Source organism: Mobula hypostoma, chromosome 3, assembly GCF_963921235.1.
Source record: "Mobula hypostoma chromosome 3, sMobHyp1.1, whole genome shotgun sequence".
Lineage (NCBI taxonomy): Eukaryota > Metazoa > Chordata > Chondrichthyes > Myliobatiformes > Myliobatidae > Mobula > Mobula hypostoma.
The window spans coordinates 3,796,490-3,822,186 of NC_086099.1; the positions used below are offsets into that span (position 1 = coordinate 3,796,490).

The following is a 25,697-nucleotide window of genomic DNA, read 5'->3' on the forward strand; positions in this document are numbered from 1 at the left end:
ATGTGACTTCTAAAACCAATTGGCTACACTGGTGATGATTTGGTGTGTCATATAAAAGGAGGGGGGAATGTAAATACTTATGCAATCAATTACCTTGTGTTTTATATTTGTAATTAATTTAGATCATTTTGTAGAGATCTGTTTTCACTTTGACACAAATCATTTTTTGTTGATCAGTGTCAAAAAAGCCAAATTAAATCCACTGTGATTCATTGCTGTAAAACAATAAAACATGAAAACTTCCAAAAGGGGCGAATACTTTTTTATAGGTACTGTATGTCTTATAGTCTAATGGTCTTAAGAATTTCTTCACTCAGAGGGTGGTGAGAGTGTGTCGATCTAGCTGCCAGCGGAAGTGATGGATGTGGGTTTGATTGAAGTTTGATACTTAGAGAGAGGGGTATGGAATGCTATGGTACAGATGCAGGTAGGTAGAACTTGGCTGGCATGGGCTAGATGATCTGAAAGGCTTGTTTCCAGAAGAGCATAGGACATAGGAGCAGAATTAGGCCATTCAATTCATCAAGTTCTGCCACTTGATCATGGCTGATTTATTATCCTTCTCAACCCCATTCTCCTGCCTTCTTCCCGTATCCTTTGTCGCTCTGACTAATCAAGAACCTATCAACCTCTGGTTTAAATATACCCAATGACTTGGTCACCACAGTCATCTGTGGCAATGAATTCCACAGATTCACTACCCTTTGGCTAAAGAAATTACTCCTCATCTCTGTTCTAATGAACAGCTCTGTATTCTGATGCTATGCCTTCTGGTTCAAGACTCCATTTTCTGTGCTGTAGTGCTCTGACTCTATTGTATTTTCTTCCACCATCACACTGGGCAGTCTTTTCCAGGCACCAAGCACTCTCTTTGTAAAAATAAAAACTTGCCCCTTGGTCTCCTTTGAACCTAGCCCCCCCCCACCTTAAATGCACCCGTGTGTTATTAAACGTTTCAACTGAGAGAGAAATGCTGTCTGTCCACTCACTTATCCTATCATATTATGATTATTTTATGTTTTCACTGTTGTCTATAACATTACAGAAATTGTTATTTCTAAAGTTTTTTTTCAGTGAATGTGGAAATAAATTCTTTTCTTATAGGGTCATTTTGTGTCATATTAATTATTGCATTTTATTAAGGTACCGGAAAAACTTTGCTCGCAAAGGCTGTGGCCACTGAATGTAACACAACATTCTTCAACATTTCAGCTTCTACTATTGTCAGCAAATGGAGGGGTGACTCTGAGAAACTTGTCCGGGTAGGAAGCATTGATTCTATTGAGCGAATTCATTGGTTTTCTAGCACAACCATTTTGCATTAAGCCTTTTAACTGGGAACATAGTTATTGGAAAGTGTGATATTGACACTGATGCATACTGCAAAGTCTCCAGTCCCTATTTAGCTTACTTTTGTCAATGGGAAAAGGAAATATTGGTAAACAGTGTGTCTCTTCCACTCCAAAGGCAACACCAAAGAGTCTGCATTATTGTCTATTGAGAACAGTAGATGATGCATCTGCACAAGGGATTCTGCAGATGCTGGAAACCAAGGGCAGCACACACAAAAGGTTGGAGGAACTCAGCAGTTTTTTCCGGTCCTGTGCAGTGGCCCCTCTCTGTCAGATGGTGATGCAACCAGTTAGAATGTTTGGATACTTCATCAAATGTACAGAAACTGTGCCACCCATTTGCAAACTGTTTAAATAATGTTTGTCTTTCTACACCACCCCCCCCTGCCCTGCCCTGCCCTGCCCCCAGTTTTCCTCAGTGGATGCTATCTTGCTTTGGATCGCATTTTTCTAGCTCAAGCATAGTTGTTTTTAGGTGTTATCCTTCTTGTGTTTGCCAGGTGCTGTTTGAACTTGCTCGATTTCATGCTCCTTCTACCATCTTCCTGGATGAGCTGGAGTCAGTGATGAGTCAACGTGGCAGTGTTCCAGGGTCAGTGCTGTGCATCGCTTCCATGTTTTCCTTCCCAGGATACTTATCAGCAATACTTGTATAGTACACTGATGTCTGTCTGATCCTCAGAATTCCCTGGGCCCCTATCATTCATACCTTGATTAGTTCTCCCACATTGGATCACCTCACATTCAAGACCATAAGTTACAGGAGCAGAATTTTCTATCAGATCTGCTCCACCATTCCATCATGGCTGATTTATTATCCCTCTCAATGCTACTCTCCTGACTTCTCCCTGTAACCAATGATTTCCTGACTAATCAAGAACCTTATCAACCTTATAGTTCATACACCTCGCACTTCCCGTTTCTACCTCCTACCCAAGATCCACAAACCTGCCTGTCCTGGCCGACCTATTGTCTCAGCTTGCTCCTGCCCCACCGCACTCGTTTCTGCATACCTCGACACTGTTTTATCCCCCCTTGTTCAATCCCTTCCTACCTATGTTCGTGACACTTCTCATGCTCTTAAACTTTTCGATGATTTTAAGTTCCCTGGCCCCCACCGCTTTATTTTCACCATGGATGTCCAGTCCCTATATACTTCCACCCCCCATCAGCAAGGTCTCAAAGCTCTACGCTTCTTTTTGGATTCCAGACCTAATCAGTTCCCCTCTACCACCACTCTGCTCCGTCTAGCGGAATTAGTCCTTACTCTTAATAATTTCTCCTTTGGCTCCTCCCACTTCCTCCAATCTAAAGGTGGAGCTATGGGCACCCGTATGGGTCCTAGCTATGCCTGCCTTTTTGTTGGCTTTGTGCAACAATCTATGTTCCGTGCCTATTCTGGTATCTGTCCCCCACTTTTCCTTCGTTACATCAACGACTGCATTGGCGCTGCTTCCTGCACGCATGCAGAGCTCGTTGACTTTATTAACTTTGCCTCCAACTTTCACCCTGCCCTCAAGTTTACTTGGTCCATTTCCGACACCTCCCTCCCCTTTCTAGATCTTTCTGTCTCTGTCTCTGGAGACAGCTTATCCACCGATGTCTATTATAAGCCTACTGACTCTCACAGCTATCTGGACTATTCCTCTTCTCACCCTGTCTCTTGCAAAAACGCCATCCCCTGCTTGCAATACCTCCGTCTCCGCCGCATCTGCTCTCAGGATGAGGCTTTTCATTCTAGGATGAGGGAGATGTCTTCCTTTTTTAAAGAAAGGGGCTTCCTTTCCTCCACTATCAACTCTGCTGTTAAGCGCATCTCCCCCATTTCACGTACATCTGCTCTCACTCCATCCTCCCGCCACCCCACTAGGAATAGGGTTCCCCTGGTCCTCACCTACCACCCCACCAGCCTCCGGGTCCAACATATTATTCTCCGTAACTTCCGCCATCTCCAACGGGATCCCACCACTAAGCACATCTTTCCCTCCCCCCGCCCTCTCTGCATTCCGCAGGGATCGCTCCCTTGTTCATTCGTCCCCCCCATCCCTCCCCACTGATCTCCCTCCAGGCACTTATCCGTGTAAGCGGAACAAGTGCTACACATGCCCTTACACTTCCTCCCTTACCACCATTCAGGGCCCCAAACAGTCCTTCCAGGTGAGGCAACACTTCACCTGTGAGTCGGCTGGGGTGATATACTGCGTCCGGTGCTCCCGATGTGGCCTTTTATATATTGGCGAGACCCGATGCAGAGTGGGAGACCGCTTTGCTGAACACCTATGCTCTGTCCGCCAGAGAAAACAGGATCTCCCAGTGGCCACACATTTTAATTCCACATCCCATTCCCATTCTGACATGTCTATCCACGGCCTCCTCTACTGTAAAGATGAAGCCACACTCAGGTTGGAGGAACAACACCTTATATTCCGTCTGGGTAGCCTCCAACCTGATAGCATGAATATTGACTTCTCTAACTTCCGCTAATGCTCCACCGCCCCCTCGTACCCCATCTGTTACTTATTTTTATATACACATTCTTTCTTTCACTCTCCTTTTTCTCCCTCTGTCCCTTGCCCATCTTCTGGGTCCCCCCCCCCCACCGCTGTCTTTCTTCCTGGACCTCCTGTCCCATGATCCTCTCGTATCCCTTTTGCCTATCACCTGTCCAGCTCTTGGCTCCATCCCTCCCCCTCCTGTCTTCTCCTATCATTTTGGATCTCCCCCTCCCCCTCCAACTTTCAAATCCCTTACTCACTCTTCCTTCAGTTAGTCCTGACGGAGGGTCTCGGCCTGAAACATCGACTGCACCTCTTCCTAGAGATGCTGCCTGGCCTGCTGCGTTCACCAGCAACTTTTATGTGTGTTGCTTGAATTTCCAGCATCTGCAGAATTCCTGTTGTAAACCTTATCAACCTCTGCTTTTGCATGTTTCACCACATTGGATCACCTCACATTCAAGACCATAAGTTATAGGAGCAGAATTTTCTATTTGGCCTATCAAATCTGCTCCACCATCCCATCATGGCTGATTTATTATCCCTGTCAATGCTATTCTCCTGACTTCTCCCTGTAACCAATGATTTCCTGACTAATCAAGAACCTTATCAACCTCTGCTTTTCACCAATGCCTTATGAAACAACTGCAGACTGGTACTGGAGGGTCTCGGAAACTTTCCTTATAGAGTCATAGAAAAGCACAGCACAGAAACGGACCATTAGCCTGTCTAGACCATGCCAAAATAATTTAAACTGCCTACTCCCATCGATCAGCACCAGGTCTATAGCACTCCGTATCCCTACTACCCATACACCTATATGAACTTCTCTTAAACTTTGAAATAGAGCTAATTTGCACCACTTGCACTGGCAGCTCATTCCACACTCTCATAACTCTCTGAGTGAAGAAGTTTCCCCTCATATTCCCCTTAAAACTTCCACCTGTCACCCTTAACCCATGACCTCCAGTTGTAGTCTCACCCAACCTCAGTGGAAGAAGCCTGATTGCACTTACCTTCACAATTTTGTACACCTCCATCAAATCTCCTCTCAATCTTCAATATCTCAAGGAATAAAGTCCAAACCTATTCAATCTTTCCTTATAACTTAGGTCCTCCAGACCCAGCAACATCCTCATAAATTTTCTGTGTACTCCAGGTAGGTATTCAATTCTGCACACAATACACCAAATTAGGCCTCATCAATATATTATACAACTTCAAAGTAACATCCCATGTGCTCTCCTCGGTACTTTGATTTATGAAGACCAATGTGCCAAAAGCTCTCCAGTCAGAGAGGCAACCATGTACTACCACGCTCTGATTTCTACCACAAAGCCAATGTCTAATCCAATTTACAACCTCATCTTGAATGCCAAGTGACTGAACCTTCTTGACTAACCTCCCATTCTGGACCTTGTCAAATGCCCTGCTAAAGTCTGTGTAGACAACATCCACTGCCTTGCCTTCATCAACTTTCCTGGTAACTTTCTTGAAAAACTCTTGTAAGATTGGTTAGACATGACCTCCCACACACAAACCTTTCTGACGGCCCTTAATCAGTCTATGTCTATCCAAATACAGATATATCCAGTCCCTTAAAGTACCTTACAATAACCTTCCTACTATTGATGTTAGACTATAATTTCCTGGTTTATTTTTAACTCTTTTTCAACAGCGGAACATTGGTTATCCTCCAACCCTCTGGCACTTCATCTGTCACTAAGGGTGATTTAAATATTTCTGCTAGGGCCCCAGGAATTTCTGCACTTGCTTCACACAGAGTCTGAGGGACAACTTGTCAGGCCCTTGGGATTTATTCACTTTAATTTACCTCAAGACAACAAACACCTCCTCCTCTGTGATCTGTATAGGTTCCATGAAGTTGATGCCATTTTGCCTCACTCAGTGGACTCTATATCTGTTTCCTGTGTAAATACAGATACAACAAATGCATTTAAGATCTCCCCCATCTCTTTTTGCTCCTCCCATGGATTACCAGTACCATTCTGATCTTCCAGAGGACCAATTTTGTCACTTGTAATCCTTTTGCTCTTAACATATTTGTAGAATCCCTTGGGATTCTCCTTCACCTTGTCTGTTGGAGCAACCTCGTGTTTTCTTTTAGCCCTCCTGACTTCTTTCTTAAGTATTCTCTTGCAGTTCTTATACTCCATAAACACCTCAATTGTTCCTACCTGCCTATAACTGCAATGCACCTCTTTTTTTCTTTACCAGAACCTCAATATCATATGAAAACCAAGGTTCCCTACTTCTGTTATCTTTATGTTTCAAGGCATGATACAAGCTCTGAAATCTCAAACGTTCACTTTTGAAGGCCTCCCACTTACCAATATACCTTTGCCAGAAAACAGCCTGCCCAGTCCACACTTGCCGGATCCTTTCTGATACCATCAAAATTGGCCTTTCTCTAATTTAGAATTTCAACCCATGAACCAGACCTATCTTTTTCATATTTACTTTGAAACTAATGGCATTGTGATCACAAGATGCAAAGTGTTCACTGACACAAACCTCTGCCACCTGCCTTGTCTCATTCCTTAATAACAAATCTACAAACGATTGTAGTATCGCACACTGTCTCATTAGAACTTCTACAGTCTGATTATGGAAACTTTCCCTAAACACATTTGACAAACTCTATCCCATCTAGTCTATTTACATAATGAGATTTCCAGTCAATATGGGGAAAGTTAAAATCACCTACTATAACAACCTTATGTTTCTTGCCACAAACAAGAGAAAATCTGCAGATGCTGGAAATCCGAGCAATACACACAAAATGCTGGAGGAATTCAGCAGGCCAGGCAGCATCTATGAAAAAAAAGTACAAAACTCTTCAGTCCTACCGAAGGGTTTTGGACAAAATGTCGACTACTTTTTTCCATAGATGCTGCCTGGCCTGCTGAGTTCCTCCAGCATTTTGTGTGTGTTATATATAAATAAAAATAAATAAAGGCATCCATTAGTCTTGCAAGACCATGGATCTGCGCTGGAAAGTCTTCGCTTTCCAGGGTGCAGGACTGGGCAAGGTTGTATGGAAGACTGGCAGTTGCCCATGCTGCAAGTCTCCCCTCTCCATGACACTGATGTTGTCCAAGGGAAGGGCAAGGGTCGATACAGCTTGGCACTGGTGTCATCGCAGGGCACTGTGTGGTTAAGTGCCTTGCTCAAGGACACAACACGCTGCCTCGGCTGGGGCTTGAACTCATGACCTTCAGGTCGCTAGTCCAATGCCTTAACCACTTGGCTACGTGTTATATATAAGACAATAACATACAGGAGAAGTAGGCCATTCAGCCCCTTCGAGTCTGCTCTGCCATTCAATCACGGCCTGATTCAATTCTTCCAGTCATACCCACTCCCCTGCCTTCTCCCCATACCCTTTGACACCCTCGCTAATCAAGAACCTATCTATCTCTTCCTTAAATACAGCCAATGACTTGGCCTCCACAGCTGTTCATGGCAACAAATTCCACAGATTTACCACCCTCTGACTAAGGTAATTTCTCCGCATCTCAGTTCTAAAAGGACATCCTTCAATCCTGAAGTCCTAGACCCTCTTGTCCTAGACTCCCCTACCATGGGAAATAACTTTGCCATATCTAATCTGTTCAGGCCTTTTAACATTTGGAATGTTTCTATGAGATCCCCCCTCGTTCTCCTGAACTTCAGAGAATACAGCCCAACAGCTGCCAGATATTCCTCATACAGTAACCCTTTCATTCCTGGAATCATTCTTGTGAATCTTCTCTGAACTCTCCAAAGTCAGTATATCCTTTCGAAAATAAAGAGCCCAGAACTGCACACAATACTCCAAATATCACGAGTGCCTTATAGAGCCTCAACATCACATCCCTGCTCTTATATTCTATACCTCTAGAAATGCATGTTCACATTGTATTCGCCTTCTTCACAAGCGACTTAACCTGGAGGTGAACCTTTTGGGGTATCTTGCACAAGGACTCCCAAGTCCCTTTGCATCTCTTCATTTTGAATTCTTTTCCCATCCAAATAATAGTCTGCCCATTTATTTCTTCCACCAAAGTGCATAACCATATACTTTCCAATATTGTATTTCACTTCCCACTTCTTTACCCATTCCCCTAAACTGTCTAAGTCTCTCTGCAGGCTCTGTTTCCTCAACACTACCTGCTCCTCCACCTACCTTTGTATCATCTGCAAATTTAGCCACAAATCCATCAATACCATAGTCCAAATCATTGACATACATCGTAAAAAGCAGCGGTCCCAACACCAACCCCTGTGGAACTCCACTGGTAACCGGTAGCCAGCCAGAATAGGATCCCTTTATTCTCACTCTCTCTTTTCTGCCAATCAGCCAATGTTCCACCCATACTAGTAAATTCCCAGTAATTCCATGGGATCTTATCTTGCTAAGCAGCCTCATGTGTGGCACCTTATCAAAGATGCCTTGTCAAGGCCTTCTGAAAATCCAAGTACACCACATCTACTACATCTCCTTTGTCTACCCTGCTTGTAATTTTCTCAAAAGATTGCAGTACGTTAGTCAGGCAGGATTTTCCTTTCAGGAAACCATGCTGGCTTTAGCCTATCTGATCTTGTGTCTCCAGGTACTCTGTAATCTCATCCCTAACAATCGATTCCAACAACTTTCCAACCACTGATTTCAGGCTAACAGGTCTATAGTTTCCTTTCTGCTGCCTCCCACCCTTCTTAAATAGCGGAGCAACATTTGCAATTTTCCAGTCATCCAGTACAATGCCTGAATCTATTGATGCTTGAAAGATCATCGTCAATGCCTCCGCAATCTCTCCAGCTACTTCCTTCAGAACTCGAGGATGCATTCCATCAGGTCCAGGAGATTTATCCACCCTCAGATCATTAAGCTTCCTGAGCACCTTCTCAGTCGTAATTATCACTGCACAAACTTCACTTCTCTGACATTCTTGAATGTCCGCTATACTGCAGACATCTTCCACTGTGAAGACTGATGCAAAATACGCATTCAGTTCCTCTGCCATCTCTGCGTCTCTCATTACAATATCTCCAGCGTCATTTTGTATTGGTCCTATATCTGCCCTTGACTCTCTTTTACCCTTTATATACTTAAAAAGGCTTTCAGTATATTCTTTGATATTAGTCGCCAGCTTCCTTTCATAATTCATCTTTTCCTTCCTAATGATCTTCTTAGTTTCCTTCTGCAAGTTTTTAAAAGCATTCCAATCCTCCATCTCCCCACCAGCTCTGGGTTCCTTGTATGCCTTCTCTTTTGCTTTTACTTTGGCTCTGACTTCGCTTGTCAGCCACGGTAGTGTCCTTCTTCCCTTTGAAAATTTCTTATTTGGACTATATTTGTCTTACACTTCCCTCATTTTTCGCAGAAACTCCAGCCATTGCTGCTCTGCTGTCTTTCCTGCAAATGTGCCTTTCCAGTCAACCTTGGCCAGTTCCCCTCTCATGCCATTGTAATTTCCTTTATTCCACTGATATACCGACATACTGAAATACGTTTCTTGAAACAGTCTGCAATCTCTCTACAAATTTGTTTCTCTAAATCCCTAGGACTTCTGGGTGGTCTGTAAAATAGCCCCATTAACGTGGTCATACCTTTTCTCTTACTCATCTCCTCACTGAGCCTTACGAGATGAGTTCTCCAGTCTGTCCTGACTGAGCACTGCTGTGATATTTTCCCTGACTAGTAATCCCATCCCCCTCCCTTTAATCCCTTCTGCTGTGCCATGTCTAAACCGACGGAACCCTGGAATATTGAGCTGCCAGTCCTGCCCATCCTGTAACCAAGACTTGTTAATGGCTACAATATCATAATTTCAAGTGCTAGTCCATGCCCTGAACTGGGCTGCCTTTCCTATAATACGACTTACATGGAAATACACGCAGCTCAGGGCATCAGTTCCACCATGTTCAATCCTTTGAATCCTGACTTTGAGGCTTAACAACATCCATCTCCACAACCTCTCCACTAATTGCTCTGGCGCTGTTGGATCCCATCCCCTTGGAACTCTAGTACTCTAGTTTAAACCCCTCCCCTCCTGCTCCCGGCAGCACTTCTGGTACGTTTCCTCTGTCCATCAGTCTGCTAGGTACTGTGGTTCATAAGGCTTTGTGCCATTCCTGCGGCCTTGGGATGAAAGAAGGTTGAAGTTGTATTACGTCAGCAGAACATAGAATAGTACAGTACAGTGCAGGCCCATGATGATGTACCTACTCTGAGATTAATCTAACCCTTCCTCCCCTCAGAGCCCTCCATTTTTCTATCATCTATGTACTTATTTAAGAGTTTCTAACATGTTCCAAATGTATCTGCCTCTACCACCACCCATGGGAAGGCATTCCACGCATTCCCCACTTTCAGTGTAAAAAAGATTTACCTCTGACTTCCCTCCAATCACCTTAAAATTATGACCCCTTGTAATGGCCATGTCCATCCTGGGAAAAAATCTCTGGTTATCCACCTTATCTATGCCTCGTGGCATTTTGTACACCTCTGTTAAGTTACCTGTCATCCTCCTTTGTTCCAAAAAGAAAAACCCTAGCTTGCTCAGCCTCATAAGACATGCTCTCTAATCCAGGCAGCATTTTGCTAAATCTCCTCTGCACCCTCTCTAGAGCTTCCACATCCTTCCTATAATGAGGCAACCAGAACTGAACACAATTGTGCCTTTAGCCAGTATTATTCGGAGGAAATTTGGTGGAGAAAAATGTATAAAATAATACATTTAATAATAAAAAATAATCAGGAAACAATAAAGGTCACTGAGGAAACCATTTCTGTCTATTTCTTTTACAGAGGAGAGCATGAAGGAAGCCGACGGATGAAGACAGAACTCCTGGTGCAGATGGATGGCTTGGCTCGTTCCGATGATCTTGTCTTTGTTTTGGCAGCTTCTAACATGCCTTGGTGAGAAATACTCTTACAGTTCATCCCTGCACTGACTGGTTCTCTGGGTTTCAACCACTCTAGGTTTATTTCTATTCCTCTATTTATGAGCTATTACTCAGTAATCTGTTTATTGATTTATCGAGATACAGCACAGAATAGGCCCTTCCGGCCCTCTGAGCCGTGCTTCCCAGCAACCTCCCATTTTACCCGAGCCGAATCTAAGGACAATTTACAATGGCCAGTTAACCCACCAACCGGTGGGTCATTGGACTTTGTGAGGAAATCCTAGGACCCGGAGTAAACCCTCCTTACAGACGATATTGGAATTGATCTCTGAACTGTAACACCTGAGCTATAGTCGTTGCACTAACCGCTACTCTACCATGGGCCCATGGGAAAATGTAGTCAGTGAAGGCAAGTTTGTAGTATTTATAATCATCCTTGATCTGTTGTCTGAAACCTGTGTTTTACAAGTAAATTAATTTATTATTGTCACAGGTACTCGGGTACGGTGATGCTATCCATGCAGATCATTTCACAGCATCAGTTCATTGAGGTAGCACTAGGGAAAATAATAACAGAATGCAAGAGAATAAAGCGTAACAGCTCGAGTGAAAGTGTAGTGCAGGTAGACGATAAGGTGCAAGATCATATTGAGATAGATTGTGAGATCAAGAGAGCATCTTATTGTATAGTCATAGAGAAGTACAGCACATAAACAGGCTATTCATCCCATCTCGTGCATGCTGAAACCATTTAAACTGCCTTTTCCCATCGACCTGCACCGGGACCATAGACTTCCATATCCCCTGCTATCCACGTCCCTAATGTTTCTCTTAAACATTGAAATCGAGCTCACATTCACCACTTGTGCTGGCAGTGAATTCCACACTCGCATGACCCTCTGAGTGAAGATGTTTCCCCTCACGTTCGCCTTAAACTTTTCACCTTTCACCCTTAATCCATGACCTCTGGTTGTGGTCCTTTTACTCTTAACATACAGTTGCAAAAAAAAGTTTGTGAACCCTTTGCAATTACCTGGTTTTCTGCATTTATTACTTACGCAATTACTCATGAAATTGATTCCAAGGTTGAATGGCTTAGACATAGAAACACAGATTCATAGAAAACCTACAGCATAATGCAGACCCTTCAGCCTACAATGCTGTGTCAAACATGTGCTTACCTGTGAAATTACCTAGAGTTACCCATAGCCCTCTATTTTTCTGAGCTCCATGTACCTATCCAGGAGTCTCTTAAAAGACCCTCTCGTATCCGCCTCCACCACCGTTGCCGGCAGCCCATTCCACACACTCACCACACTCTGCACAGAAAAACTTACCCCTGACATCTCCTCTGTACCTACTTCAAAGCACCTTAAAACCGTGCCCTCTCATGTTAGCCAGTTCAGCCCTGAGAAAAAACCTCTGACTACCCACACCATCAGTGCCTCTCATCATCTTATACACCTCTATCAGGTTACTGCTCATTCTCCGTCACTCCAAGGAAAAAAGGCCAAGTTCACTGAACCTATTCTTGTAAAGCATGATCCCTAATCCAGGCAACATCCTTGTAAATCTCCTCTGTACCATTTCTATGGTTTCTACATCCTTCCTGTAGTGAGGTGACCAGAATTGAGCACAGAACTCCAAGTGGGGTCTGACCAGGGTCCTATATAGCTGTAACATTACCTCTCAGCTCTTAAACTCAATCCCACGGTTGGTGAAGGCCAATGCACCGTCTACCTTCTTAACCACAGAGTCAACCTGCACAGCAGCTTTGAGTGTCCTATGGACTTGGACCTCAAGATCCCTCTGATCCTCCACACTGCCAAGAGTCTTACCATTAATACTATATTCTGCCATCATATTTGACCTACCAAAATGAACCACCTCACACTTATCTGGGTTGAACTCCATCTGCCACTTCTCAGCCCAGTTTTGCATCCTATCAATGTCCCGCTGTAACCTCTGACAGCCCTCCACACTATCCACAACACCCCCAACCTTTGTGTCATCAGCAAATTTTCTAACCCATCCCTCCACTTCCTCATCCAGATCATTTATAAAAATCACAAAGAGAAGGGGTCCCAGAACAGATCTCTGGGGTACACCACTGGTGACCGACCTCCATGCAGAATATGACCCGTCTATAACCACTCTCTGCCTTCTGTGGGCAAGCCAGTTCTGAATCCACAAAGCAATGTCCCCTTAGATCTCATGCCTCCTTACTTTCTCAATAAGCCTTGCATGGGGTACCTTATCAAATGCCTTGCGGAAATCCATATACACTACATATACTATTCTACCTTAATATGTTCAGTCACATACTCAAAGAATTCAATCAGGCTCGTAGGGCACGACCTGCCCTTGACAAAGCCATGCTGACTATTCCTAATCATATTATACCTCTCCAAATGTTCATAAATCCTGCCTCTCAGGATTTTCTCCATCAACTTGCCAATCACTGAAGTAAGACTCTCTGGTCTATAGTTTCCTGGGCTATCTCTACTCCCTTTCCTGAATAACGGAACAACATCCGCAACCCTCCAATTCTCCGGAACCTTTCCTGCCTCCATTGATGATGCAAAGACTGTCACTAGAGGCTCAACAATCTCCTCCCTCACTTCCCCCGGTAGGCTGGGGTACATCTCGTCCAGTCACAGTGACTTATCCAACTTGATGCTTTCCAAAAGCTCCAGCAAATACTCTTTCTTAAAATCTATATGCTCAAGCTTTTCAGTCTGCTGTAAGTCATCCCTACAATTGCCAAAGTCCTTTTCTGTAGAGAATACTGAAGCAAAGTATTTATACCTCAGCTCTCTCCGGTTCCATACACGCGTGATTGGTCCTATTCTCTCACGTCTTATCCTCTTGCTCTTCACGTACTTGTAGAATGCCTTGGGGTTTTCCTTAATCATGTCTGCCAAGGCCTTCTCATGGCTCCTTCTGGCTGTCTTAATTTCATCCTTAAGCTCCCTCCTGCTAGCCTTATAATCTTCTGGATCTCTATCATTACCTAGTTTTTTGAACCTTTCGTAAGCTTTTCTGTTCTTCTTGACTAGATTTACAACAACCTTTGTACACCACGGTTCCTGTACCCTACCATCCTTTCCCTGTCTCATTGGAATGTATCTATGCAGAACTCCACGTAAATATCCCCAGAATATTTGCCACATTTCTGCTGTACATTTCCCTGAGGACATTTGTTTCCAATTTATACTTCCAAGTTCCTGCCTGATAGCTTCATATTTCCCCTTACTCCTATTAAACGCTTTCCTAACTTGTCTGTTCCTCTCCCTCTCCAATGGACATAGTATTGCAATCACTATCTCCAAATGCTCTCCCACTGAGAGATCTGACACCTGACCAGGTTCATTTCCCAATGCCAGATCAAATACAGCCTCTCCTCTTGCAGGCTTATCTACATATTGTGTCAAGAAACCTTCCTGAACACACCTAACAAACTCCACCCCATCTAAACCCCTTGTTTTAGAGAGATGCCAATCAGTATTTGGGAAATTAAAATCTCCCACCTCGACAACCCTGTTATTATTACACTGTTCCAGAATCTGTCTCCCTATCTGCTCCTCAAAGTCCCTGTTACTATTGGGTGGTCTATAAAAAACACCCAGTAGAGTTATTGACCCCTTCCTTTTCCTAACTTCCACCCACAGAGACTCTGTAGACAATCCCTCCATGACGTCCACCTTTTCTGCAGCCATGACACTATCTCTGATCAACAGTGCCTCGCCCCCACCTCTTTTGCCTCCCTCCCTGTCCTTTTTGAAACATCTAAAACCTGGCACTCTAAATAACCATTCCTGTCCCGGAGCCATCCAAGTCTCTGTAATGGCCACAACATCACAGCTCCAAGTACTGATCCATGCTGTAAGCTCATCCGCTTTGTTCATGATGCTCCTTGATTTAAAATAGATCTCAAACCATCGGTTTGATCACATCCCTTCTCTATCACCTGCCTATCCTCCCTATCACACTGTCTACAGGCTTTCTCTATTTGTGAGCCAACCACCTCTTCCTCCATCTCTTCAGCTCAGTTTCCACCCCCCAGCAATCCTAGTTTAAACTCTCCCCAATAGCTTTGTAAACCTCCCTGCCAGGATATTGGTCCCCCTCGGATTCAAGTGCAACCCGTCCTTTTTTACAGGTCACACCTGGCCCAAAAGAGGTCCCAATGATCCAGAAATCTAAATCCTTGCCCCCTGCTCCAATCCCTCAGCCACGCATTTATCCTCCACCTTATTCTATTCCTATTCTCTCTGTCGCGTGGCACAGGCAGTAATCCCGAGATTACTACTTTGAGGTCCTGCTTCTCAACTTCCTTCCTAACTCCTTGTAGTCCGTTTCAGGACCTCCTCACTTTTCCTACCTATGTTGTTGGTACCAATATGTACCACGACCTCTGGCTGTTCTCCTTCCCACTTCGAGATATTGTGGGTGTGATCAGAAACATCCCGTACCCTGGCACCTGGGAGGCAAACTACCATCCGTGTTTCTTTCCTGCGTCCACAGAATCACCAGTCTGACCCCCTAACTACAGAATCCCCTATCACTACTGCCATCCTCTTCCTTTCCCTACCCTTCTGAGCCACAGGGCCAGACTCTGGCTTTCCCCAGGTAGGCTCCCCCCCGCCCCCCAGTAGTACTCAAACAGGAGTACTTATTGTTAAGGGGGACAGCCACAGGGGTACTCTCTCGTATCTGACTCTTGTCCTTCCCTCTCCTGACTGTTACCCACTTATCTGTCTCCCAAGGCCCTCGTGTGACTACCTGCCTATAGCTCCTCTCTATCACCTCCTCACTCTCCCTGACCAGACAAAGGTCATCGAGCTGCATCTACAATTCCCTGACCTGGTCCCTAAGGAGCTGCAGCTTGATGCACCCGGTACAGATGTGGCCATCCGGGAGGCTGGGAGTCTCCTGGACTTCCCACATCTGACACCCAGTGCAGAACATCGGCCTCATAGACATACTTCCTGTACTATCTACACAGGCAACCTACCTCACCTCGACCTGTTATGACCTAAGTCCTGTTGAGCCAAAGTCCTCCTACTCTGTTTCCCTCTACTCTGTTGCGCGCTCCTCTGGCGCCTACTCTATAAAGCTGTCTTCTTTTTAAACTCTTCTTGCTGTTCTAACTGGCTGATGTCCATGCCCTTACGCAGTTGTGCCTCGATCAAACCGCTGAAGAAAAAAAAAAAAACGGGCTTGATTGCTCTGGGCCTGTATTCACTGGAATTCAGAAGAATGAGGGGTGACCTATAGTCAGGGGATCAGATAGGCAATTCAGTGGATGCAAATTGGAAACATAGGTGGTGGTTTGCCCCTCAGGAGCCAGGGTCCGCAATGTTTCTGAACGCATCCACAATATCCTGAAAAGGGAGGGTGAGCAACCAGAAGCTGTGGTACATATTGGTTCCAATGACATAGGTAGAAAAAGGCTTAAGGTCCTGAAAACACAATACAGGGAGTTAGGAATGAAGCTGAGAATCAGGATTTCAAAGATAGTAATCTCGGGATGGTTGCCTGTGCCATACAACAGTGAGGATAGGAATAAAATGAGCTGGTAGATAAATGCATGGCTGAAGAACTGGAGCGGAGCAGGGATTCAGATTTCTGGATAATTGAGACCTCTTCTGGGGTAGATGGGACCTGTACAAAAGGGACGGACTGCACTTAAATCTGACAGACACCAATATTTTTGCAGGCAGGTTTACTAGATCTGTTAAACTAATGTGGAAGTGGGATGGGAACCAGTATGATAGAGCTGAGGATGAGCCAACAGGTTTACATGTAGATGATGTGTGCAATATGAATGTAAGGAAGGACAAACCAATGACGGGGTACAAATGCTGACAGAGTAAATAGTTAAATTGTACCACAGAGAAAATTCAAAAGGCCGAAGAATGCAGGACTGAGGGTGCTGTGTTTAAATGTGAGTAGCATTTGGAATAAGGTGGACAAACTCGTGGCGCAATTAGAGATTGGTCGGTATGACGTTATGAGCATCATTGAGTCATGGCTGAAAGAAGATCATAGTCAGGAGCTTAACATCAAAGGATATCTTTGTATTGAAAGGACAGGCAGGAAGGCATAGGTGGTGGTGTGGCTCTGTTGGTAAGATACGGAATTACATCTTTAGAAAGAGGTGACATAGGGTCAGAGAAAGTTGAATCTTTGTGAGTGGAGTTAAGAAACTGCAAGGACAAAAATCATATATAGGCTTTCAAATAACAACCAGGATGTGGGATTGAGATTGCAAAGGGAGCAGGAAAGGCCATGTAATAAGGGTAATGACACAATTGTAATGGGAGACTTCAATATGCAGAAGCATTCGGAAAATCAGGTTGGTGTGAGATCGCAAGAGAGGGAATTTGTTGGATACGTACGAGGTGGTTTTTTTGAGCAGCTTGTGCTGGAGCCTACTCAGGCAAAGGCTATTTTAGATTGGGTGTTGTATAATAACCCAGAATCTTATTAGGGAGCTGAATGGAAAGGAGATCCATCTTCTTGAACCATTGAAGAGCTGGATCTCAAAACATCCTGACGTCATCACAGCAGGAAGTGTGGTCAGTGCTTGTCATGCCGAACTTAGAAGGAGCAAAACAGAAGAGCTAAGAGACAAGTTCAAGACAGCAAAGAAGAATCTCTTTGCCACCTACGACCAACTGAAGGAAGAGGAACTAGCTGAGAGGATTAGAGGGGTCGAGGCTGCTAATGAAGACAAGCAGCATGGAGAAGCATGGCACCTAGTCAACGAGATCAACGGATGGAAGAAGTCCCCATCAGGTCAAATAAGCGGTAAAACAGCAGAGGACAGTGTCCTGACATGGTTTACCCACTTTAAGAACCTGCTGGGAAGCCCTCCAACGATCACGGAAGAAGAAGAGGACATACCCATGATACAATGCAAGTCGGCATCGATGACGGCCCATTCACCTTTGAGGAACTGAGGAAGGCCAAATATGCAACCAACAGGGCAGGAGTGCTGGACCAGATGGGACACCACCAGATGTCCTGAAGAGCTGCAACCTGGATGACATCTTGCTGGACATATGTAATACAGCACTGATGAAAGGCGACAAACCAGAACAGTGGTCACTCTCATACATTATCCCTGTCCCCAAGTCTGGATCCCTCACGAAGACAGATAACTATGGTGGAGGGCTTGACCTACATCTTAGCAAAGCTATACAATCGGATGATCTTGAACAGGATTCGCACTGCCATTGACTCTAAGCTAAGATTCAATCAGAATGGTTTTCGGCAGAAGCTCACAACAGTAATACAAATACTTGCTCTCTGTAGAATCATTGAGGAAGTCAAGAAGAACAACCTACCAGCCGTGCTCATTGATTTTCGCAAAGCTTTTGACTCCATTCACTGAGGTAAAATGCTGAAGATCCTGAAAGCTTACGGAGTGCCAGACCATCTACTGAGAGCAACAGAGTCCAGCTATACCAAAACCATGGCGAAAGTTGTATCACCAGAGGGAGAAACAGCAGTGTTCGAGCTCCTAGCTGGTGTGCTGCAAGGAGACACTCTGGCATCCTACATCTTTATAATTGTCCTTGATTACGCTCTGCGGCAAGCTACCAAAGATCATGACAAGCTTGGTTTTACCATAAAACCAGGGCGAACCAAAAGGGTCAGACCAGTTACACTCACAGATCTCGATGTTGCAGGCGACATAGTCCTGCTCTCTGACCAGATGGAGGAAGCACAGTAGCTGCTGACAAAAGTGGAAACTGAGTGGAATGAAGTTGGACTTCACCTAAACACTAAAAAGACAGTACATGGCGTTTAACTGCGACGATGGTACTCTCAAGACTGTAGAGAATGATACCATTAAGAAAGTCTTTGACTACAAGTACCTCGGGTCAAGAATGATGAATTCAGAGAAGGACATAAAGATACAGAAGTCACTGGCGTGGAGGGCTATGAACGACATGAAGGAAATGTGGAAGTCGAACCTGACCAGAGGGCTTAAGAAGAGGATTTTCATAGCAGTCATAGAGTCCATTCTCACATACAGATGTGAAACGTGGACACTCACCAAGACTATGCGAAAGTCTCCAGATGGTTGTTATACACGAATGCTCCAGATGGCTCTTGATGTGAGCTGGCAACAGCACATGACGAACGTTGAGCTCTCTAACAACCTACCGATGTTCTCCACTAAAATCGAGGCGAGGAGACTGCAACTAGCGGGGCACTGTCTACGCCACCCCGAGCTACCTGCCAGCCTAGTCATCATATGGGAGCCCAAGCACGGGAGGATGAACCCTGGGCGCCCTCCCAAGACTATGGTCAACACACTCCTAGAAGACAGTGGCACGGCTAATGTAGATGAACTGAACACACTGATGAGGGAGAAGTGGAGAGTCCATCATCGTGCCCGACGCCGGCCCCCTAGGCCTGAGTCGACGTCGTAGTAGTAGTAGTTATGGAAAAGAACCCTCAGGAGACGATGATCATAATTTGATTGAAACCATACAGCAATTTGAAAGGGAGAGGCGTAAGTCACATATCTCAGTGTCACAATGGAACGAAAGGAGTTACAGAGGCATGAGAGAGGAGCTTGCCCAGGTCAGTTGGAGAGGGATACTGGCAGGGATGATGGCAGAGCAGAGATGGCTGAAGTTTCTGGGAAGAGTTCAATAGGGACAGGATAGATATATCCCACAGAGAAAGTTCTCAAATGGTACGGGTAGGCAACTGTGGCTGACAAGGGAAATTAAGGACTGCATAAAAGCCAAGGAAAGGACATATAAGGTTACAAAAGTGAGTGGGAAGTTTGATAATTGGGAAGCTTTTAAAATCCCACAAAGGTCAACTGAGAAAAGCTATAGGAAGGGAAAAGATGATATATGAGCAACACACACAAAATGCTGGAGGAAATCAGCAGGCCAGGCAGCATGTGTGGAAAAGAGTACAGTCGACATTTTAGGCTGAGACCTTTCAGCAGGACTGGAGAAAGAAAAAGCTGAGGAGTAGATTTAAAAGGTGGGAGGGGAGGAAAGAGAAACACCAGGTGATAGGTAATACAGGGCTGGAGAACAGTGACTCTGATAGGAGAGAACAGAAGGCCATGGAAGAAAGAAAAGGGGGGAGGAGCACCAGAGGGAGGTGGTGGGCAGGCAAGGGGATAAGGTGAGAGAAGGAAAAGGAGGTGGGGAATGGTGAAGGAGAGAGTGGGGCCATTATTGGGAGTTTGAGAAATCGATGTCAATGCCATCAGGTTGGAAGCTGCCCAGACAGAATATACGGTGTTTTCCTGCAACCTGAGTGTGGCTTCATCGTGACAGTGGAAGAGGCCATGGACTGACATATTGGAATGGGAAGTGGAATTAAAATGGGTGGCCACTGGAAGATCCTGGAGCGTAGGTGCTCAGTGAAGCGATCTCCCAATTTACGTTGGGTCTCACCAATATATAGGAGGCAACAGCAGGAGAACCTCATTCAGACTCACAGGTGAAGAGTCACTTCACCAGGAAGGACTGTTTGGGGCCCTGAGTGGTAATGAGGAAGGAGGTGTAGAAACAGGTGTGGCACTTGTTCTGCTTGCAAGGATAAGTGCTAGGAGAGAGATCAGTGGGGAGGGATTAATGGACAAGGGAGTTGGGTAGGGAGCGATCCCTGCGGAAAACAGAAAGTTGGGGGAGAGAAAGATGTGCTCGGTGGTGGAATCCTGTCGAAGATGGCAACAGTTGTAGAGAATTATGTGCTGGGGGCGGAGGCTGGTGGGGTGATAGGTGAGGACAAAAGGAACCCTATCCCTTGGTTAACAGGAGGATGGGGTGAGAGCAGACGTGCATGAAATGAAAGAGATGAAGTTGAGGGCAGCATTGTTGGTTGAGGAAGGGAAGCCCCCTTTCTTAGGGCATCCTAAGAGTAGATGCGGCAAAGACGGAGGAATTAAGAGAAGGGGATGGTGTTTTTACAAATAACAGGGTGGGACAAGGTATAGTTCAGGTAGCTGGGAGAGTCAGTAGGTTTATAATAGACATCAGTCTATAGACAGCTGTCTCCAGAGATAGAGACAGAGAGATCAAGAAAGGGGAGGGAGGTGTCGGAAATGGACTAGGTAAATTTGAGGGCAGGGTGGAAGTTGGAGGCAAAGTAGATGAATTTGATGAGTTAAGCATAGGTGCAGGAAACAGCAACAATGCAGTTGTCGATGTAGTGTAGGAAAAGTGCGGGACGGACACCAGTGTAGGCTTGTAACATAGACCATTCCACATAGCTGACAAACAGGCAGGCATAGCTGGGACCCATGCGAGTGCCCATGCCAACACCTTTTGTTTGAAGGAAGTGGAAGGAGCCAAAAGAGAAATTATCTAGTGAGGATAAGTCCCGCTAAGTGGAGGTGAACTGGTTGGGTCTAGTGTCCAAGAAGAAACAGAGAGCTTTGAGGCCTTCCTGGTGGGGGATGGAGGTGTATAGGGACTGGATATCCATAGTGAAAATAAGATGATGGGGTCAGGGGACCGGTTTTTCCATGAACACCATTCTTATTCAGGGTTTTTCTTATAGTGGACACATAAACAGAGACTTTAGCATGTTGAAGAGTTTTCTGCAGTCTTTTGCTGTTACCCTTGGGTTCTTTTATACCTCCCTCAGCATTGCATGTTGTGCTCTTGGTGTGACTTTGCAGGACACCCTCTCCCAGGGAGAACGGCACCAGTACTGAATTTTGTCCATTTGTAGACAATTTCTCTTACTGTGGCCTGATGAACACTTGGGTCTTTAGAAATGATTTTGTAGCCGTTGCCAGCTTCATGCATCTCTACAATTCTACTTCTAAGGTCCTCTGAAAGTTGTTTTGATCAAGGCATAGTGCACATGCAGTAAACAGACCACCTTGAGAAGAACAGGCTCTGTAAATAACCTGACTTTGTATATGCACAGTTGAAGTCAGAAGTTTACGTACACCTTAGCCAAATCCGTTTAAACACAGCTTTTCACAATTCCTGACATTTAATCCTAGAAAACATTACCTGTCTTAGGTCAGTTAGGATCACTACTTCATTTTAAGAATGTGAAATGTCAGAATAATAGTAGAGAGAATGATTTATTTCAGCTTTTATTTCTTTCATCACTTTCCCAGTGGGTTAGAAGTTTACATACACTTTGTTAGTATTTGGTAGCATTGCCTTTAAATTGTTTAACTTAGGTCAAACATTTTGGGTAGCCTTCCACAAGCTTCTCACAATAAGTTGCTGGAGTTTTGTTCCATTCCTCCAGACAGAACTGGTGTAACTGAGTCAGGTTTGTAGGCCTCCTTGCTCACACATGCTTTTTCAGTTCTGCCCACAAATTTTCTATTGGATTGAGGTCAGAAAATGATGTCAAGTCTGGTTCATCGTTGGGAGCAGTTTCCAAATGCCTGAAGGTACAACGTTAATCTGTACAAACAATAGTACGCAAGTATAAACACCATGGGACCACGCAGCCGTCATACCGCTCAGGAAGGAGACGAATTCTGTCTCCTAGAGATGAACGTACTTTGGCACAAAAAGTGCAAATCAATCCCAGAACAACAGCAAAGGACTTTGTGAAGATGCTGGAGGAAACAGGTAGACGTGTCTATATCCACAGTAAAACGAGTCCTATATCGACATAACCTGAAAGGCTACTCAGCAAGGAAGAAGCCACTGCTCCAAAACGACCACAAAAAAGCCAGAGCAACACACACAAAATGCTGGTGAATGCAGCAGGCCGGGCAGCATCTATAGGAACAGTTACAGTCGGCGTTTCGGGCCGAGACTCTTCGTCAGGACTCAAAAAAAGCCAGACTACAGTTTGCAAGAGTACATGGGGACAAAGATCTTACTTTTTGGAGAAATGCCCTCTGGTCTGATGAGACAAAAATTGAACTGTTTGGCCATAATGACCATCGTTATGTTTGGAGGAAAAAGGGTGAGGCTTGCAAGCCGAAGAACACCCATCCCAACCGTGAAGCATGGGGTGGCAGCATCATGTTGTGGGGGTGCTTTGCTGCAGGAGGGACTGGTGCACCTCAAAATAGATGGCGTCATGAGGAAGGAAAATTATGTGGATATATTGAAGCAAAATCTCAAGACATCAGCCAGGAAATTAAAGCTCGGTCGCAAATGGGTCTTCCAAGTGGACAATGACCCCAAGCATACCTCCAAAGTTGCTTAAGAACAACAAAGTCAAGCTATTGGAGTGGCCGTCACACAGCCCTGACCTCAATCTGATAGAAAATTTGTGGGCAGAACTGAAAAAGCATGTGTGAGCAAGGAGGCCTACAAACCTGACTCAGTTACACCAGTTCTGTCTGGAGGAATGGAACAAAATTCCAGCAACTTACTGTGAGAAGCTTGTGGAAGGCAACCCAAAATGTTTGACCCATGTTAAACAACTTAAAGGCAATGCTACCAAATACTGTTGTTGGTCCATCGTTGTCGTCAATGAAGACCTCGACACCATTATGATGGTGTCGAGACCAGCGCTTGATTTGGATTTAAGTGAGGGAGAGTTGCGCAGCGTCAGCCTCACTCTCTCTTCCCAATTCCCATCTGGATCCAGCGGCAAGACAAGAGTCGAGACGGCTGGAGATGGGACTGGGTGCAGTGGATGACCAGGACATCTTTTGTGTCTTGTTCTGCTCTACACGTTCCACGACGCTTGCAGAGACCGCCTTCTTGACCGTTGGACCTTCCGCTGGTTTCGTCCGCTCAATCCGCTGGAGTCTGTCTTCACATGCTGGGATAGTCAACTCCCAATCTCACCGAGGGTTTGAGACCCGTCAGCTACCCTCACCTGGTTTAGCCGGCGTGTCGAAGCCATTGCCCGGGGTGTGGCCGCTGTCGCATGCAAACAGCTACGAGGAGCCACAGGTGAGAGCTGAGTGCCAGGTGGGGACCAAAGGTGGACTAACCACCTTGAAAAGGACGTGACATGTTCCCCCACCAGAGGTGCTACCCCTCCCTGACACCCCATACACCCCTACCAAATACTAACAAAGTGTATGTAAACTCTGACCCACTGGGAAAGTGATGAAAGAAATAAAAGCTGAAATAAATCATCCACTCTACTATTATTCTGATATTCCACATTCTTAAAATGAAGTAGTGATCCTAACTGACGTAAGACATGGAATGTATTCTAGGATTAAATGTCAGGAATTGTGGAAAAACTGAGTTTAAATGTATTTGGCTAAGGTGTATGTAAACTTCTGACTTCAACTGTATGTTTTTTTATATATAGGGCAGGGCACCTCTACAATCCACACCTCTAATCTCAGAAATTGTGTTTGTCTGTTATTGTAATTTAATTGAAGATCAATCCACATTTTATGAGTAATTAATGCAGAAAACTGGGTAATAGTAAAGGGTTCACAGACTTTTTTTAAGCCCTTCCGATTTTGTTCTTAAGTATTCTCTTGTATTTCTTATACTCCATGAGCAACTCGTTTGCTCCTACCTGTCCTATACCTGCTCTGCACCTCCTTTTTTCTCTTAGCCAGGGCCTCAATATCCCTTGAAAACCGAAGTTTCCTACACTTGTTATTTTTACCTTTTATTCTGACAGGCACATACAATCTTTGTACTCTCAAAATTTCACTTTTGAAGGCCTCCCACTTACCAGGAAAACTGCCTGCCCCAATCCACACTTGCCAGATCATTTCTGAAACCGTCAAATTGGTCTTACTCCAATTTAGAATATCAACTTGTGGACCAAACCTACCTTGTGGCATACTTACTTTGCGTCTAGTGACCACAATGCCATTAGTTTCAAGTGTTCCCCTATACAAACATCTGTCATCCACCCTGTCTCATTCCTAATAGCAGATTCAGAATGGCAGGCGGTGACTAGTGGGGTACCGCAAGGCTCAGTGCTGGGACCCCAGTTGTTTACAATATATATTAATGACTTGGATGAGGGAATTAAATGCAGCATCTCCAAGTTTGCGGATGACACGAAGCTGGGTGGCAGTGTTAGCAGTGAGGAGGATGCTAAGAGGATGCAGGGTGACTTGGATAGGTTGGGTGAGTGGGCAAACTCATGGCAGATGCAATTTAATGTGGATAAATGTGAAGTTATCCACTTTGGTGGCAAAAATAGGAAAACAGATTATTATCTGAATGGTGGCCAATTAGGAAAAGGGGAGGTGCAACGAGACCTGGGTGTCATTATACACCAGTCATTGAAAGTGGGCATGCAGGTACAGCAGGCGGTGAAAAAGGCGAATGGTATGCTGGCATTTATAGCGAGAGGATTCGAGTACAGGAGCAGGGAGGTACTACTGCAGTTGTACAAGGCCTTGGTGAGACCACACCTGGAGTATTGTGTGCAGTTTTGGTCCCCTAATCTGAGGAAAGACATCTTTGCCATAGAGGGAGTACAAAGAAGGTTCACCAGATTGATTCCTGGGATGGCAGGACTTTCATATGAAGAAAGACTGGATGAACTGGGCTTGTACTCGTTGGAATTTAGAAGATTGAGGGGGGGATCTGATTGAAACATATAAGATCCTAAAGGGATTGGACAGGCTAGATGCAGGAAGATTGTTCCCGATGTTGGGGAAGTCCAGAACGAGGGGTCACAGTTTGAGGATAGAAGGGAAGCCTTTTAGGACCGAGATTAGGAAAAACTTCTTCACACAGAGAGTGGTGAATCTGTGGAATTCTCTGCCACAGCAAACTGTTGAGGCCAGTTCATTGGCTATGTTTAAGAGGGAGTTAGATATGGCCCTTGTGGCTACAGGGGTCAGGGGGTATGGAGGGAAGGCTGGGGCGGGGTTCTGAGTTGGATGATCAGCCATGATCATAATAAATGGCGGTGCAGGCTCGAAGGGCCGAATGGCCTACTCCTGCACCTATTTTCTATGTTTCTATACACTCTCTCATTGAGACTTCTACAGACTGAACACTTTTGACAAACTCTATCCCAT

At 45.0% G+C, this 25,697-nt stretch overlaps 1 protein-coding gene across 4 annotated transcripts in view; it reads left to right on the forward strand.

Moving 5' to 3' along the window:
- katnal2 (katanin p60 subunit A-like 2) overlaps positions 1–25,697 on the forward strand; it is a 143,294-nt gene that overhangs the window by 98,184 nt on the left and 19,413 nt on the right. For all 4 annotated transcript variants that reach the window (XM_063042581.1, XM_063042579.1, XM_063042580.1 and 1 more), the window contains 3 exons: positions 1,144–1,262; positions 1,853–1,944; positions 10,662–10,772. In XM_063042581.1, the coding sequence (XP_062898651.1) occupies positions 1,144–1,262; positions 1,853–1,944; positions 10,662–10,772 (322 nt within the window). The remainder of the gene's footprint in view (positions 1–1,143; positions 1,263–1,852; positions 1,945–10,661; positions 10,773–25,697) is intronic.